This window comes from Synchiropus splendidus, chromosome 3 (genome assembly GCF_027744825.2).
Source record: "Synchiropus splendidus isolate RoL2022-P1 chromosome 3, RoL_Sspl_1.0, whole genome shotgun sequence".
In the NCBI taxonomy this organism is placed as follows: Eukaryota; Metazoa; Chordata; class Actinopteri; order Syngnathiformes; family Callionymidae; genus Synchiropus; species Synchiropus splendidus.
This window is the reverse complement of record NC_071336.1, coordinates 16,489,943-16,508,997: the sequence shown is the minus strand read 5'-3', so window position 1 is coordinate 16,508,997 and position 19,055 is coordinate 16,489,943. Positions and strand designations below refer to the sequence as shown.

Genomic DNA, 19,055 nt, shown 5'->3' with positions numbered 1-19,055 from the left:
GCCTCTCCTCACTGGCTGCATGACGGAGTTCCATCGCTGACGTTGAATGATAGATGCTATAGGAATAATGATGTATTACTAAATAAATATATTAATAAAGTTATATTATTGAATTGAATGTTTTGTTAAAGAATAATAAAAAGATTGCATTCACCAGATGCGGTGAGTAAGGCTAAGGTATCATCAAGTTGACCCTGTATCCATGGAAGAATGTGTGGAGTAAAAATGGTGTGTTTTAAATGGCAGGAATGACATTTGTCATGGGACTTGATCATCCATGGGGGTCGTAAACCAAATGACCAGATGGAGAACGGATGTGATGACAGAAGCAAGCCAATCAGAGGACTGGATCGGGTTGTCAGCTACCACCTATTATAGGCAACATTTGGGAGGATTCATCAACATCGCTCCAGACTGAGTGGAGTCTATACGACATGTGGAATTGGACGCATGATGACCAGGACCATAAGAAGACCTGGACCAATCAGTGGAGACTACACCCCAAGATGGACTGAAAGCATATAAAAGGGTCAGGGCCAGATAGTTTTTGTCACACTATTCTACTTGAGCTGAGGCTAAAGCAGAGATAGTTGATGACCCAGGGCCCTGTGTAGGTGACTAGACTCCTCTGTCAGGGAATACATTCTTTTTGATTTTAACTTGTGGGTTTTTGGTAGCCATTCTCTCGAGTAGTCACTCTCACAAGTAAACAAACACGCGGAACATACATTAAAGGTGTATTTCCCTACAATGCTTCTAGAGTTGCCTTTGCAAGTGTAAGCTGAACAGTGTTGTGTGTATTGCCCTCTGTGATTGCATTTTCCGCTGTTTCGTCAAGGTCTTTCCTCATAAACCAATAAATGTGGGATGGGGGACAGCGTGCAATTACACTCATTTACCAGCAACAAAAGCCTATATTCTAAAACTACATATTGCTGTTTTAATTGAAGTGTAACTTCTTTGACAGTATGGGGCAGATGTCTGAGGTTCTCCAAGGAAATAACCAAGTTTCTGACTGAGACTAGAGAATGTATGTGGCATCACAACTGAACAGAGTTTTTTGTAAAAACAAAAAACAAAAAAACAAAAAAGTAATAAGGTTGCAACAAGATCGTGTGCATCCAGATATTGCAAGATTAAATCCTGACTCTTGAGAGACGAGGTGTCCCCCAGACGCCCTGCTGCCTGCACTGGGCAGCCACTTCCTCTCGCCCCAAATAGCTGCTTGATAACCAGATAGAAACCGGCTTTCCACAACCCAATTAAAGGAATAAGCAGGAGAAAATGAGGGAATAAATAAAAGATCCGAGCCAGTCAAAATTGGTTTGTGGAAGTGGGTTTGCCCAGGGTTTGGTTCTTACATGAGAAAAACTGTGTTTAAATTCCGTCTCTGTAGTGAAGAACCGCAGTGAAGAGTTTCCAAAGGAAATATTACAAAAGGTCCCTTTATATCTTTTGACTGTGCGTGTGTTTTAATTAAATAACAGTGCAGAGGACTGTTGAGGCCACTTTTCTCCAGGGCACATCCTCAATTTTCCTCTTCCAAAAACCGGGATTATGCAAGAAATGAAAGCCGTGTCTATTAGGAAAAGAGCTGTAAGTGTTCTATTATTCTGATTTGGGTATGAGGCGCGAGCCACCCACAGCCGGACCAGATAAGTCCTCAATCAGGACAAAACTGTGCCAGAGATTAAAATGCGGGTTGGAAAAGCTGCTGCTGTGTCCAGGAAGCATGATTCACATCACCATAGCAGCAGCAACGCAGTGGAGGAGTCATGATGAGAAGTGCTCTCTTGCTCTCAGAGAAGTGCCCCTCACACAGGCACTGATCATGAAAACACTGTCAACAGCGAATAATGGAAGGGACATTTCATACATGAAACAGGCCTCCAGGTATGTGAATATCTCGCTTAAAAATGTCAGACGTTTTCACCCAGACTCAAGGTCTACAGGAGCCGCAGACACACACCCTGTGTGTTTTGTGGCCATCAGTCAGAATTCAACGCCTCTGCCACACAATCTAAAATTACACCTGGAGGCTGAAATTGTACTTTCTAAACCATTTTTTAAAAACCATTGCTAATTCTCAATATATCTTTTACACACCTTTATGTTCTTTTTCTGTGGCTTGTAGTCGTTTTAAAATGAAATTCAATGAAAAATTTCAATTTACCTGTAACTTCTCTTCCTCAAAAAAAAGAACCCTAGTAAAAAGTGCCCTTATTTCACAATATGTTTCACCAATAGTTCTCTCACCAAGATATTCACCACTTAAAAAGATATGTTTATGATTTACAGTGAGACTCTTAAAGAAGTACTGCAAATAACATGTTTTCAGCATAGAATGGCCTGGCACAATTACACTTTACTTTACTTACTTTATTTTATTTTGTATATGAAATGAAATTGAAGTTACATGTAATAGATAACGGTGGGATTCAATTCAAAAATAATCTAATTAATTCGAGAATTTGTGATTAATTAATGTCAATTAATCACAGTTTAATGGTATAAGAATATTTGCCACAAGAAGCCACATTTTTCAAACTATTGTTTATTCTGCATCAGTTTGACAACAGCACAATAAATCACGACGGTGGCTATATTTAATATAAGTTAGTTATATAAGTTTTTATATCACCTTATTTAAACTAAAGCTCTTTTAATGTCTTGAAAATATCAGTATAAGAATTTCAATTTCATAAGAATTTCAAATACATTCAGCGTAGTGGAAACCCTGGCCATTGTGTAGTGAAAAACATCCCTGAACAAAAGCAAACAGATGCTTTTGTTTCCTTTTGTTCAGGGCTTCCTCCATGTTTGTTGTTGTTCATATCATCCTAGCTGCCACGTGTCTTGTGCATCAGTGTGATCAGTGGGCCAGGAACTCCAGCACTTACAAAGGTTCCCTGTTGTCAGGAGAGCAAACTGCTAAATTAAATTAAATTAAATTAAATTAAATTAGCTCGGTCTTATGAACCTTGAGGGCTGTCGGGTGTCCCCTGCCTCTCACCCTGAGTAGCTGGGATACAGTCTCCAGCACCTCCACTGTCCAGAGGACATACAGGGAACAAATTGAAGGGATATTTGACTGCCGATGTAGGAGCCCACACCTCCAGCACCAGGATAGTCGGTGACCATTCAGAGCCAGCCACTTGAATGGCTCCCAGCATGTTGGTCTGCTGATTCTGACGCTGCTTCTCTCCCCATCACCGGCGTCTAATGGCTTCCTCTCAGTTTGAAATGAGATCTTGGCGCTGCTTTCCCTCCAGATAAAAACATTTGGAGAGAGGAGGTCTGGGGGAGAGAGGAGGTCTGGGGCCTGAGTGAGGGGACGAACTGATGTGGACACTGTGGAGACCATGAGTGGGCGACCACACAAAGCTGTGGGCTGGACACTTGGCGGGGGACGTCGGACGTGATTAAAATGAAGAGCGCCGACGTCCCCGGGCCACGTTGGATAAATCACGTATCCCCGCGCAGATGGAGCCGAGTGAGTCCACTAACATCTCTCCTCTGGCAGTGGACGGAGCAGCCCATCTCCTCCACACTCCATTAAACTGTCGCCGTCTCATAAATCGCAGCCTTTACTGCGCATTGTTGGAAATGCATAAATACAAACCCTCGACGATGATTCGGCACTTTCTTCCCATTCAAAAGTGAAGTTGCAGCCACTCGGCTTTTAGAATCTGGACCAGGAAGTATTTATAGGATATTAATAAGGGTCAGGTTCTGTGCGTCATCATCAACGCTGCTCTCCTGATGCATGTTTGATCACAAAACTCTGTCAACAAACCTGAACTAAAACGCTGACGCTCTCGGATGCTGCTCATAAAGGCTTCATCTTTAACTGGACCAACCAGGCGAGACAGCAGGTGACCACACGCCACATTTACATCTGATGTTAGAACTTCATTTTCCACCAGGTCCCTCAAATTGCAGGTCTGATCTGAACTTCAATGTCAGACTCTTATGAATCCCTTCACTGGAATTGCTGTCGCTAAAGTGAATACTATGATTTTGCCACATACTGAAACACTTATACAATAAAAAGGGAATGGTCGTAAACTCAAACAGGTCTGTTTATGCTACTTTAAATGCTTCAGTGATGGACAGTTGTGATGCTTTGAAAAAGGCAGGGACTCACAGGTTCAGCTTGTCCTACGTGTGTGTAGTCCTCGGCAGGTTTGAGTGAGGCAACCATTTTGCAAATTTAAACGGGTTATAACTTTGAAATGACATACACTCATATTTTTATTTTGGTGTGAAACTCATCTACTAGTGTGTGAGATTTTATTTCTGAAGAAGAAAACCATGGGTCCTTCAGCACGTAAACAAAGGAGGCTGGACAAGCTTTTCAGAGGCAGTCAAGCTGGATCACTGCAGTTCATGGGCATTAATGTAGCACATCGAGTTACATCTAATGTAGTTCAGTTGAGTTGTTTTAGGCCACATGCAGCTCCGCATGTATGAATGAGTGAAGTCAGAGTGAAACAGTAGAAATGAACATTAAAACTAATCTGCATTATTTAACATTTATTGATCAGCATTTTCATTAAAAAACGTCTGTTTTATGACCTCACATTTAACGTTTAAAAAATGTTAATGTCTCTGAAATTCGGTGTTTTTGACATTTCCCGCAGCTATTGACATTTATGTTTAATGTTTAATTATGTTGGGAGTTACTCGAGTGAAACATCTGAAATTGTTTCCTGTCCTTTGGAATCAGATGAAACAAATCCAAATATATTGTACATTAAATGAAAATAAAATCATGGAATAAGTATAGCTTATCAGCAATATTTTGCAGTTTTGTCTTTGCAACCACAGCTTTATGTTTCTTCAACATCTTCCCTTCCTATTATTGCTCAATTGTATTGCTTCTGTGACTTTTTTTTTTATCTTGACCTTGACCATCAGTGACATCTTATAATCCTGGCCCAAAAAAGGTCTGCTTCAGGCTCTGCAATCTAATTTTGAATACAAAAACAACCTAACATCTCCTCCTTATCCAAAGCGATAAAAATGACATTTTTCCAAAACTCCAAAAATGACTTCAAAACAACTTGGACCCTGTGAACATCAACAAAAGAAAGAAGTAATCGATTAACTCGAATTTTGGTGATTTTTTCGAAAAAAAAAAAATGTTTTTAACAAAACAACGACAGGGCAAAATGCCAAAAAATGACATTTTTTCAAAACTCCAAAAATGACTTGACAACAGCTTGTCAGGCATCCCTGGTCCATGTGAACATCACGGCAAGAAGAAATGGAAGAAATGGATTCAAATGCAAAAGTCAAATGAAAAATTGCTTCTGACAAAACGCCGCGACACCTTGTTGTAGAATGCACTTCACTTATCTGACTCGTCTGAACACATGAAGGCGTCACATCCTCATCTCTAAGTTGAGATGGCGTGAAGAGATCATATCTTTATCTCTCACCGACGACATCATTGGTCCAGTTGAGGTTTTTTTGTTGTGCATTTAATTGACATGTACTTTGGGTTTCAAACTCAGTTTCAGACTCCACAGCATGTGTTGTCTCTGTCATCCCCTTCCACTGGATCAATATTTCCTGTTTTTATAGCTTGAACGCAAGAGTTATGAGTTTCCTGAACACATATTTGGCCGTGTGTTTAGTCTGCTGAGATGTTCTGCAGAGTGTGGGAGAATATGAGCCAGAGACGCTGTTGGCCAGGAGAGTTTCTGGCACCAGCAGTCGCTGACAGTTGCTCATGTGCTACTTTGTTGGTCAAGAAAAAAAAAGGCACAATACATAATATAAAAATGCTACTGGTCCAAAAAATACACACAAGCAGACAAGAGATCCTTTTGTAAAAAGGTGTTTTATGTACCAATCGTTGACAGACAGCAAAAGACAATCGCATGTACGAGAGGAACAGAGGAGCCTCCTCCAGCATGTAAACAAGCTGCTAAGTGATTATCGGCCCTGTTAGGCATCTGAATCCACCAACACCGCGGACATGGCACAATAAATAAAAGAAACTAAAGGTAAGTGGTAAACATAAGTCTTCAAGCTTTTCCCGACACGGCTTACAGAGGAACCTCTTTGGCACAAAAATCAAAACTAGTGATTGTAAAAAAAAACTGTAAACACTTGTTACAAAACACAGAGAGCATTAAAAAAAAAGAATGACGAGAAGTTGTTAAAAAAAAAAGTTGATTTGGCAAGTGTGGGTGTTCCCCAGCAAGAACACTCTCCTCAGTCTGCACAGTCTCTGCAGATCTGCGTCGATGTGGTTTCCATGGTGTCCAGGAGTCACACGTGATCCGGTGGCGTTTGACCACAGTTCTGACTGGGCTCCGGCTCGGTGTGTGACAGCGCAGTGCTTCGCCAGCTAAATGTCCCTTTAGTGCAAATAGGCTGTCAGCTGCTGGCTCCACGGACGGCCGGTCCGCAAGGTCATTTTCCTGGTGACTGTGAGGCTGTGTTTGGTTTGGCACCTGGGACTGGTCTGGAGGGGGAGACAGAGGGAGGTTAACGTGACACTGGCGATTTACCAATGGAAGACAACTTGTCTAGCATCCTTGGATCATGTGAACGTCAAGGAGAGCGACACAAACCATTTAAAAAAAAGCTGTATTTTGGTGATTTTTGGAAACAAGAAAGAAAAAAACTTTTTTTTTCAAAACTCAAAAAATGACTTCAGGTGACTCAGTCTTTCCCTCCGATATCGTTTGCTGCTATTAGCATTAGCTCACTGTCCAACAGCCAGATAACACTTCAGCACGATACAAGCGAATGAAACAAAAACGTCTATTCAGGATATTTTTATCCTTATTAGGACTTTGGGTGGTTTCTCATGGACTTTCATGCTTTCCCCAGCCTCTAACCCTAAAAACTAAACCACCCAAAACAGATAGCTAACCTAACCAGGGCTCTTTTTGGAGCTTGTCACACCACACTGTATTATGGTGTCAACTGTTGCAGTGTATTATGGGGCTTGTCGTGGTAGAGGTTCTGTCAACAGACGTGTGTGCAATAATAAACAGCAGGAGATCAGCATTCCATCATGGACAGGCTTGGGACTGCAAACTGGGGACAAGCAGTTGTCAGTCCCAGAAAATGACCCACTCATTAAGCGATGACACAAAAAGCGGATCACTATCCACTGAATCTGCTCTGTTCTGAAAAACCCAATTTACCATTGAATTTCAGGGCAAAGTGATAAAGAACAAAGAAATCAAATTTTTCAGTTCTGAAGTCTCTTTGAGGTGAAGTGAAGCCGTCTCTTCGGGAATTCTAGACTTTTCAAGACAGCACGTCAGTTAATTGACCTGAAACAAACTTTGGCGAAGACACACACACACACACACACACACACACACACACACACACACACACACAAAGTCCACTCATTGACTTGAACTCTCTGCAGCATGACCTGCCTCCTCCTCTAGTGCTCCACATTCTGTGTGACCTCAGGGAAATGTTTCCTTTCTCCCACTGCAACACAACTTGCTGTTCATAAAAGCAGCAAGTGTTAGTTGTGATTCCAACTCTGTCTGTCAAAACTAGTTTCACAGACAGAGTGTTTGGTGAGGGAAATGGCTCGGCGTCACCAAACATCTGACCACACTGCTGGTCGACATCTCTACTTGGAGATTCACTATACACTTAGCAAACAAGATGTGGTTGAGAAGTCATGAATGAATCCCAAACTGACGCAGAGGACCAGGACTCACGGGCGAACAGGTCTGAAAAAAGACTGTCAATGATTCCTACTCTGACGTCACTTGAGGAGGCCTGATGGATCCTGCCCACCTGAGAGCTCTGAGGGGAGGGATGGCTGTGACTTTGCCCACGGGCTTGGGTCCTGTTGCTGGCGGCATCATGACCAGCAGGCCCGAGGAGGGTTTTGAGGTTGAGATGCGAGCTGGACTCGTCGCCGGAGAGGCTCCTCTCGCCGGGCTGAGGGGTAGAGGTCGCTGAGGGGGAAAGGGTGACGGTCTGGTCTGTGGTGCCGAAGGCTGAAAAACAGAGGCAGAATGATTAGATGGAGCTGGTGATGGCTTTAACACGGGTCACCTTTTAAAACATTGTCTTGACACCTGTGTCATGGGCGTGAGGGTGAAAGGAAGCAGTCTGTAATCCAGCACTTTCCAGGAGATGCAGCCAGAATATGGAATCTTTCTGACTGGCCAGGCCTCCAAACCTGGCTTTTGCTCCTACAGCACCATCACATGGGACTTGTGGAAGACTGTCTCAGGTTAGAGTGAAGCTAATAGGACTAATCTGGTTGATCAATTGGTTGGAGCAGATGTAAGGCAGCACTTTTGAAGCCAGAGTGGTTGAAAGATGGGAGCTAGTGAGAGACGCTCTCTCTGTCTCAGAGCTTTCACCCCGGCCGGATGAAGAGCACCTCCCTCAACCAGCCTCTCTGACCAAAGTGCTCCAGATAGATAACTTGTTATACGCCTTGGCTTTTATCACTTTGTCTGAAAGCTGCAACACGCAGCCATCATCAGAGTTTCCACTTCATTTTACTCCTCCAGTCTCCACAGAAAAATCACTGCAGGAGTTACTGTGAGAAGTGCCGCGAAACATGGTTAACAATTGCAACCATGTTTCATCTTCTCATAGCAATTTGGCTTTTTAAAAATGTATTTCCCATTTTATATAATAATCATCAACAGTAAAAACTTTAAAGGTTGGTTTGGCAGTGTTTGATTCAATGCCTTATATGACTTGTGTTTGTTTTCCAAGACTATATTGCCCGGATGTTTGCATGTGTTTTTGTCACTTGAGTTTTTCATTGAGATTGTTAGCTCATTTGGTTGTGTATTTGTATTCCGATCATTGACACTCAAGAACAACAACACAACGCTTCAATCATTGAAAGTCATAACATGTGTTGTATTGCCAGAGGAAATTACAAATCGATCATTTCTACCATCAGGAAAAAGCTCTCTCACATTTCCATCTGGATCTGAACTGACGTCCCTTCATCCTGTGAGGAGGGTAGTCAATGAGGAACCAATCAGACGGAACCTATTGATTTGAGATTTATTTTAACTTTGTGTGTTCGATGAAGATAAAAGGTCAAAGTCATGACAGATCACTGCCATTAAATTTTGAACCCAAAGACGAATTATAGATTTTGACATCTCAATTGAAGTCGAATTGATCGAGGGCGAGTTTAGACTTGGCAAATTAGAATTCTGAGGGGGTCAATGTTGATGGTCAACAGAGGAGTGAAACTTGCACACACATGTTTGTTTTCCTGTCCTTGTGGGAACATTGTAAGGACCTCTCATTGACTTTCATGTATGTTTCATGTCCCGTAACCCAGACTTCCCAAGATATTCCAAGATGTGCCCCAAAATGTTCCCCATTGAAAGGACTGGGAATCGGATCAATAATCACCTCTATTTCAACAGCTCATCTTGTCTCAGCTGCCGTCCATATTTTCACCTAGAAATACCATTCAAAGCTTAAAACCTGGCTGCGCTCCTCCTTTGGAAGCCGGCAATTAAAATATGTACCAATTTGTGTTTCTGAGTTTTTCATCAAATCAGCTTCAAACAACGTGATTCGGTCAAAAAGTCCGCTTCAGAGAGGGTTATAACTCCTGAGTGGAGAGGAGGAGAAACTTTTAACCACATTTTATTTGCCCAGTGAGGAAATGCTGTGTCACAAATGATTTTCTCTACTTCTGTAGACAGACTCATCCTGTCGCTCTGTAACACACAGAATTTTTATGAGCCTTAAAAAAGTAACCAGCATTTCAGTCCCACTGACTGATATTAAAATCGTGAGCTGATTTACAGAATGTCTCAATTTCAACTCGGTGTCAGCCGTAAACCATTGACTGCACCAAAATGAAAATCCTCAGGATTCTCACAGTGTGATCCTTTTTTTTGGGATATCCTTGTTTGTTTGTGAGGGACAATTTGACGTACTAATCCTGAGTGACTTGGCACAATCAGCAGCAGGTGCGAGGAGAGCGACGGGTGGGGCGACGGCAACAAGGCTTTGACCTAAGGGAGAGGTCATGGCATGCAGTCGCAGCAGCTCCAGCAAGCACAGCCACACAGCGTTCACACGACACATGTTGCATGTCTTAAATTGCTCTATTTTCACAATGTATTACAGGACATACATTATGAAACATGATATTATCTAGCTTCATCAACTTTGCTTCCACTTCCATGGCTTTAGCTGCTGGTTTCACCACATAACAGTCGTTGACAGTTACCAGTGGGGGACGGGTCGGGTTGAGGGGCAGAGGTTTCCTCGGTGGGCTGAGTCTCTGCAGCACTGGGGGTGATTTGGACGGTGCTGCCGGGGGCTTTCCGACAGGTAAAGGCGGGCGCACTGCCTTGTTTCCCCCGACGCCCGCCTGGGCTGATGGTGCCGGTCTCAGAGGTCTCACGATGTTGACCGGTTGATGACCAGCTGGAACCGGAGCTGGTCTGAGGGGCAGAAGCTCTTTGCTGGTGTGAGGATGCTGAAAGATGAAGAAGAGCAGAGTGCGGACATTGGTATGTGATGTAGGGCTGCAGCGAAGGATCACTTTAAGAATCGATTCACATTTTGAGCTGGTGAAATTTATAATGAAATAGTCGATGACCTAACAGAGTTAGACAAAGAACATGTTCATGTATGTTCCACATCTTCCAGGTATACAGACATTTTTTAATTAAATGTAAAGAAATATGCATATTTTGTACGAGGGTGATGTGAGCTGTCCGAACAGTATTTAAAAAATAGATGGAGAGAGAAAAAAAAAATGAAAAAAAAATCAGAAAAGTGTTATTTTTCAGAATTTTACATTGTGTTTGATTAGAGGGTGCTGTGAGTTAGTTCGCACCCGAAATGCGTGAAGAGGGGCACAGTTGTTTGATGCATGCACCTGTCTCTCTAACACACAAGGTCAGTGACACAAGTCACAGGAGCAGATTTTCATGCAGTGATCTGAGTCACAGCTGCTCAGATGTGCAGATGTTCAGAAGGTAAATGACTTTTTCACAGAGCACCGCAGCCAGATGACATCACTACCGCTTCTGCATGTAAACCTTCTCAATCGCAGTATTGGTGTCACTGGATCAGTAAAAGATATCCTATTGAAATGGCACCAAGCGCTCAAGTGCTCTCCACTGAGAAGAAGCACGTACAGCAAGACCATCTCCCATTCATGTGTGTCGCTGGAGGCTCATGATCAAAACGTGTTTAAGGAGGCTGCATTTCTGCATTGGTCTCTCCTCTGCCTCCACTTTGTGAGGAACCCAACTTTTTACATAAACTCAAACTTACTGCGCTGTATCACTATCATGCAACACAGTGAATCAATGGAAAAGAGTAGAGCATTTCCCTCATCATGAGTTTGCTGGTTTGACAAAAACATATATGTCCCCCCACAATCCTCAGCATGTAGCTCAGTCCTCAATGAGGTTCTTTTGAAATTCTGTTCCCACCGACTCAGTCCACTTAACTACTGTGGCTAGTCGTCCCTGGGTGTCATCTCTGGTCGACATTCTTCCGTTGTCACATCCAGAGACCAGAAGGATGAGTCAAATATCTCTGTGACACTGTGGATATTCTTGCTCAGGACTGCTGTTAACTCCGGCTTCTCTGTCGGCTTCCTAAAATCTTGATGAAACTCTTACAAAACAGTACCTTCCCCCTGCTTCACATTTGACAGAACCAAATCGTTCTTCCTTGGAAATTAATGGGCGGAATTGAAGGGCTGCACCACACTGACACAAAGCCCTTCATCATTTCTGTCTTGAGTTAAGCGGATTCCTTCAGAGAAAGTCAGTCTGAACTTCAGAATTAAACTCAAACAGACTTTGCCTCACAATGTTTGGTGATATTTTCCGAGGCCTGCACACGCTGCAGACCTGGACCCAAGTTCAAGCCTTCACAGATGTTCTAGTTGCTTTCAGAAAGCCTGAAGCTGGAGCGAGTCTAGGAGAGGAACGGTCAGTCAAAGTTCAAGACAGTGTTCAACAAACGGACTTGAGACCTGTGAGGTCTGTATGAAACTTTGAAACCTTTAAAACTCCAGCTCAGTCTCTCTTTATCACAAATAATAGTGAAGGAAAAACAAGGCCAAAGGAAGCAAGAATCTAAGCTATAAAATCGTGTTGAGTGTCCTCTTCCATGTGTGTCGTAACCACTTCATCCATCATTTCTTTGTCTCTCATCATTCAGTTTGGCTCATCAATGCCAGTTTGAGCAGATCAGCTATTTCATTATTCTATTTAAACAAGGACACGCAAGCCATCGAGATGAAACGAAAGCGAACCATGTAAGCGGTGGAACTCTGCGTGGGCAGGCTTTAAACATTCCTCATGACAGGCTTCTGTACATGCAGGGCTTTTAATATGGAGGTCGACTTCATTCTCGCTCCATTACTCACTTTACCCAGCCAAATAAAGCATGCACGGCCCCCTCTGATCCCCCCCGAGCTCATGCTTACCCCCTTCTGGCCGCTGGTTTTGTTGACTGGAGCGACCACCTTCAGGTGGAAGGCTGGATTCAGATGGCCGTTCTTGCCATTCTCCAGCGCTGCCTCCGCTCTGGGCACAGATGACACGACATGAACAAGATCAGAAAAGTCTGACAACCACAAGTTGCTCTTCTTCGACTCCATCTGGTATCGATTTTTGTGACCTGACGCCAAAGAGGAAGCCGACATTCAGTTTCTCATCCTACATGATGACAGGGAAAAATCAAACAATTCAGGAGTCTGACGTGGCTGTGGAGTTAAACCCATCAAACAAGATTGTGACCTAAACAGGACAGTGAATAAACACTGATTTATAAGGTGACCAGATGCCAAAACATTAGAGAGGAACCTCTTGAAAACACTGGGAAATAAATCGGTACAACAATGAAAATCGATTCATAAAACAAGCACCTTGTGTCAGATTTTATCGCAACTCATAGTAAAGTAGCAGGAAGAGATCAGACATGGTGTTCCATTTATTTCACACTTCAACACCAGCATCTGCTGAAGCACCGGTATTCCAAAAGTGGCTGAGTCGACTGGAGTGCCGTATGGGTGGAGCTGCTGGAGTGGCTAAAGTGCTTATGTTGCTGGAGTTCTAAAGTTGCACGAGGAATAGCCGCCGACTTGACTAGTGGCTCGACTGGCTGGAGTGCAACAAGGCTGAGTACTTGACCCTGAAGAGATGCTGCCGCCACTGATATGTCAATTTGGCTTGGTGCAGATGCAGGTGGCCCAACACGACTCGCCCTGCGATGATGTACGAGTGAGGCAGGGCTGAAATGACTGCTGTTATGAAGTGGTAATGGAGCTTAAGCGCTGTCGTGCAATGGACACCAAAATGGATGATGGAGCTGAAGCACTGCTGACGATAATGTGCCAACATGGCTATTGTGGAACCAACTCTGCTCTCCTTACACTCCAGGACTCAATTTTGATTCGGCCTGAGAACGCATTCCTTTGGGAGGATACTTAAAGAAGTGCTGACTTGACAGCAGCTGTAAGATGGAAAAGATGTTGAGTGCTAATGCTATAGACCTGTAAAAGTGAGTGGGCAGGTGATATTTTCGCATACGGATTTAGTTTCTTGGGGTTTCCAGTTACTCATTATGTTACTAAGAAGAAACCTCTGTGAAACTATTCATCATCCAGTATTAGTACTGAGACATTTTGGACGTGGAATTTCCTCAACAACAAAGCTCCTTAAACCTTATTTTGAATAACAAATAAATGGGTGGGAACATTGCTAGCGCTCACATGATTCATTCGGCCATCCCTCTTTTATGTAAAGTGATGAAGGTTGAGTTCTTTTCAGCCGCCCGCCAGCTAAACAAAGTGCCAAGCCACAATCTCCATAAATCCATCAGAACCTGACGGAGTTATTTCTGCTCATGATGAATGGGTGACGGACCATTGTGCTGGACTCCCGAACGTTTCTCCAGCCACAAAAATCGGAGCTGATTTGATGCTGAGTTGTTGCCACCTGCCGCGTCATCGTTTGAACTGTGAATGAACTTGCTCTTTGGGAACAAGACCAGAAAAAAATGTAGTTATTTTATCACAGCTGGCGCCATTAAGAGACTTTTCAATCAAGATAGCCGCTCCATTTCCCATACTGTTGTCCCTTCAATGGCTATTCTGGTGCAGCAGCAGTTACTGCACAATCTCTCTCAGGTCCAGCTCCCTCTCTTTGGCTCTCCTTCAGGAGGTCGAGGTGCATGTGAGACTGCAATCTCCCCAGAAACTCTCGGCTTTTAAAAGTTACTGCACGGAGCTTCTTCAGAGAGGCTGCGATGGCGATGCCGCGGATCCTGGCAGGGTTTATGACAGCGCTTTTAAAAGATGCTTGCAGGTTTAGGACAACATGGATTTTGTCCGTGGCTTCTGATGGAGGTGAGATGAAGTATGAAATGAGTGTTGACAGAGCACGGGGGCATCCTGGTTCACACATCGATCTGTTTTTGGAGCAGCTACGCTGAACTTTCTCTTCCTTTTTGTTCCCATCATCGCCTTGAAGTTTTGATTACATGTCTTCATCTTTTTTTCTTTTTAAATAAAATGAAATACAAGCAGCAACTGGAGCTCTTCACAGGCACATATGTACCTCTTGTTTCTCCTCCTGTCTCAGGGCTGGAGATTATCTCATAGGCATCAAACAGCTTCTCACAATTTACAGTCAATAATAATCTCTGTGTGTTTTTGGTCATTGGGAGGAAACCAAAGTGCCCGGCGACCAAGCAAAGAAGTAATTAACTCCACATATAGAAAGGACGCAGATTGGCAGTAAACTTAGAGTTGGATTCAAACCTGCAACCATTCAAAACATACCTGGGAGAAAAAAAACAAAACAAGATGGTTTCATTTTCTTATCAATATAAATCGATCCCCATGCAGTTGAGTGACGAAGGATCTCGCCTTGAATCTTAAACTGTTAGGAATTGTATCACTGTCTGTACCAGCTGGTTTTACACTTGTTCTTACTTGTTCTTCTTGTTCTTCTCTCGCTGGGAAAGCCACTTGTGAAAGTAAGACGTCTTGATCCTGTAGCAGTAGAAGAGCAGCAGCACGGCAGGCAGGACCACCAGGAAGGCAAACAGAAGACCCACCACCAGCCCCACTTGGCCTGGAGAAACAGACACTTGTTTTCAGAGCGTTCTCCAGAGTTGGTATTGAGTGCTGTGTTTATAATGAAGTGAGCCGAACAAATCTCTCCTTGCACGCTTTCCCTCCATCTAAGACAATAATTTACTGAGCAATAAAAGTGGCAGCCAGACCAACTTGCTGCTACTTGAATCAATACCGGCGTTGACAGAGTGTTATTGTATCACTTAGAACCAATTTGAAATGTCAAATGTGAATTCGACTTCATTGAGAACAAGTGTCGTGTTTGGAGCCTCTATCAGTCTGGTGGACAAAACAGAGTCTCTCTTTTGTCACATGCTCAGACTTCACACAACACAACAACATTTTTATTCCAGAATTGCATTACATCAATATTTTAATAATAAAAAACATGAACTATTCGTTTGACATATATTTAATTTTTCAGTTGAGGATCAGAAATTGTCTTTGAGCTCCATGTTATTATACTGAGCTGCTAACTACTGGAGAAGACGCAGGTTTGAAGTTTTGTTTTTCCAATTCTGTCTGAGCTAAAATAAATGTTTGTCACGGGTCGCCAGTTCTGTTCTGCTCATCTGTTCAAACAAATGTTTTGTTGTTTATTTATGGTTTTATTTTGGTGGGGTTGTTTGTCTTGTTTTTTCCCCTCTGTTCCAATGATGGTGCACTTTCATCTGTCATCACTTTTGTGTGTCATGTTGTCTAGTCGAGTCAAGTCTCAAGTAAGGTCTCAAGTCCCATCTCATCTAGTCAAGCCATCTTTCCCTGTCAAGTCAAGTCTGCATGTCATTCAGGTAACAGTCTAGTTCAGCTCTGTCTTGTCAAGTCATCGTCTCACCTTACCCCTTCAAGTCAACCCTTCATGTCACGTCAAGTCAGGTAATCATCTCGCCAAGTTAGTCAAAATCTCGTCTTGTCTAGTCATTGTCTTGTCAAGATCAAGTCTTTTCTATATTTAGTTCTGTTCTCGTCCTTCCCAGTTTTGTCCTTCCCCTCCTTTTGTGTTGCCCTTTAAGACTTTTTGTTTAGCATAAACACCACGGTTAAAACACCATCCTGCTCTGTCTCCAGCTTCCACACCTTGACAAACCTCATGACAATTCTGCCAATACTTCGATCTGAAGGGGCTTTCAAGGGGACATTGAATCGTGAGTTTGAAAAGACTCTTTGAGATAAACAAGGTGAGTTCCTCATGTGTCACTCACTGTCGTATTGGATCGGCCCGCTGTCCACGCTTCCTCCAAGGCCAGGCTTCTCGCAGAAGGGCGGGGCCCAGCCACGATTGCAGTGGCAGTTCCCATTACTGTTGCACACCTGGGTGGGACACAAACACACATGACTTGAGTGCTGACCATCTCAGAGAGATCACAATTTAAATCTCTGCTCCCTCGTCCACATCCGAGTTTGCGGGTTGGGATTAGTTTGGGGCATGAGACCTGCAGATCAGGATGCTTTACTGATCTGCCACAGTAAGAAAAAGCTAAGAGACAAAGACCTACTCACAACTAATGCCACAAGCCTCAGCGATGTCGCGCCTACAAGTGTTTGCAATGACTTTTCTCCACTGGGAGTCAGGTATCTCGTAGCGATAGGGCAGAAGCTCCGCTACCAGGAAGAGACTCAGAATGGAACTTCTGAGGGAAATTGAGGTGACTGAGCATGTAGAAGAGGGAGGAGGAGGACACACAAGCTGTTATGCTGCCCAGATGACGGAAGCAAAGCCATGGTATTCCTTGAGAAGAAGAGGGTTCTGGAGGTTTGGGTCTTTACTTTGGCTAGAGGGATGGGTGGATGGCTTAGTAGATGACTCACACGGAGTGTTCTATTAAACAAAATTCAATTCTAACTAACCGCTTACATGAAACAGACAGCGTGACATATTTACTGAGAATATAAAGTGCAAAAAAAAAAACGGTACCTATAGATCAGACAACACGCTAACCTAAAAATACATAGGTTAAAAGTGGTCAACAAAAAACTCACAGTGATGACATAGTGAGCTAAGCTACAGCAACAATGATCACTGACTGAAAGGTCCTGCATTCTGCCACTCTCCTTATCAGGAAGTGGATTAAGGCCACAAAGTTTATATGGATTTAAAATTATCTGTGGGTGCCTCTGCAACAGAAAACTAATTCTTTTTAACTCTTGAAAGAAGTACTATCCCGATGCAGCGAGAGATCAGCTTAGAAATTCCACAGAATGATTTAAAGGTGCAGGAGGCAGAACTGTTTTCAGGGCTGACCGGCCAAAGGCCGTGAAATCAGACACGATCATGACCGACACCCATGAATATCACTCCGGACATCCAGAGCTCCTCCAGCTCTGACAGGCGACATCAGCAGAAAAAGCAGCACAGATGGGACAGAAACAGTACAGTAGACACAGCCACTCTGCCTCAAAACTGGACTCATGTCCAAGGTCATGCTCGGAATCTTTTGACCAAGGGCCACCTACAGTACCTGCCTATTAATGATCCTGATTCACGCCACAGTGAAGAGGGTGAAAAAAGAGTGCATGTGTTGAAATGACTGCAGAGGTTTGTGTCACTGTTGAGAATGAAAAAGCAGCTTGCAGTGTGTGCAGTGAGTCTGATGCTGCACATGATGCCATGATATTGCAAGCCACTTGGGCTAAACCTGGATCAGTGAGAGCCCAGCAGGGATCCAGTTGGCCTGGAACTTTCAGGGTTTGTTGGAAATGGGAATAGAAACTTTGATTTTTGTTGTGTTCTGTCATTTCATATCTATCTATCTATCTATCTATCTATCTATCTATCTATCTATCTATCTATCTATCTATCTATCTATCTATCTATCTATCTATCTATCTATCTATCTATCTATCTATCTATCTATCTATCTATCTATCTATCTATCTATCTATCTATCTATCTATCTATCTACACTTAGTTCAACTCTAGTGACTCCCTTCTACGCTACCAAGCCCAGTCCATCCAGACCTGACAGGGGTGGCAGCCTTAACCTCTGCCCATCATCAGACCGTCACTGTGCTGACCCCTAACTGACAGGGTCTCCCAGTAAGTCTGCCGAGAGCACCAGAGGTGACACGGGCTCCTTACTGATAACACAACAGCTGACTCTTTCCACCCCAGACTGAAGAGTGGGTGTTCTTGCACTGCACCTAGATGACAAGAAAATGTCCTCTATTTGATTCAGTGTCAGCTGAGTGAAATATAAAGTCTCTGAAATCCCAGGAAATCATCAGTGGTCACAGAACACACTTGCAAGCTGAGAAGACATTCAGGCGAATGTCAGCAAGGGAGGCACATCCTCACTGAGCGACTGTGAGCAGGGCTCCTCACTGCCAACAGGGAGCATCACACAGGGACACGAGGGGCCTGACTACGGTACCAATGTGTGCGTGAAAAGACTGAAGTCACCGAAACCTTCAGGCAGGTAGAAAAAGAGGGGGACGCCTTCATTTAGCTCTTAATTTGACTAATTAGAGAGTTCCTCAGTAGCACGCTTCACTAAATGAAGCCCCACAGGGCTGAGACGCAAGTGAAGGTCCGACTCCTGTTTGGGGCAGGAGGGACTCCATTCTTTCAGCCACTGTTTCATATTTCTTCATAAATAATTATTGAGTGAAGTCGGGGCGAACCAGACGAAGGAATCGCAGGGTGTGTTTTATCACTTCGCTGTTGATTGGTTTTTGTGGCTCAAAGCGAAATACAATGGAAGTGAATCATTTCCATAACAGTAACTCAGGGCCAAATGGTGCACAATGAACTCATGCACTGCAACTCAGTAACTTGATGTTGAGATCCAAAATCTTTACGGCATTCTGTTTAATGCTGAGCTAAGTGTCTGGGAATGTCCCCTTCACCAGTTGAAGCAGGAAATGACTCCCAGAAAACAATGGTGCTCTACATTATCAGACCCATTTTGCAGTAGTGTAAAGTTGTAGAGTCATCTGGTGAAACCAGATCAGC

The 19,055-nt window shown here is 43.4% G+C and overlaps 1 protein-coding gene across 1 annotated transcript in view; it reads right to left on the bottom strand.

Moving 5' to 3' along the window:
* Positions 1-5,863: 5,863 nt before the first annotated feature.
* adam19a (ADAM metallopeptidase domain 19a) overlaps positions 5,864-19,055 on the bottom strand; it is a 141,628-nt gene continuing 128,436 nt past the window's right edge. Inside the window, exons 18-23 of the mRNA XM_053859841.1 lie at positions 16,306-16,414; positions 14,960-15,101; positions 12,449-12,548; positions 10,223-10,474; positions 7,789-7,994; positions 5,864-6,478 (exon numbers count right to left, since the gene is read on the bottom strand). Of these exons, the coding sequence (XP_053715816.1) occupies positions 6,427-6,478; positions 7,789-7,994; positions 10,223-10,474; positions 12,449-12,548; positions 14,960-15,101; positions 16,306-16,414 (861 nt within the window). The 3' untranslated portion in view covers positions 5,864-6,426. The remainder of the gene's footprint in view (positions 6,479-7,788; positions 7,995-10,222; positions 10,475-12,448; positions 12,549-14,959; positions 15,102-16,305; positions 16,415-19,055) is intronic.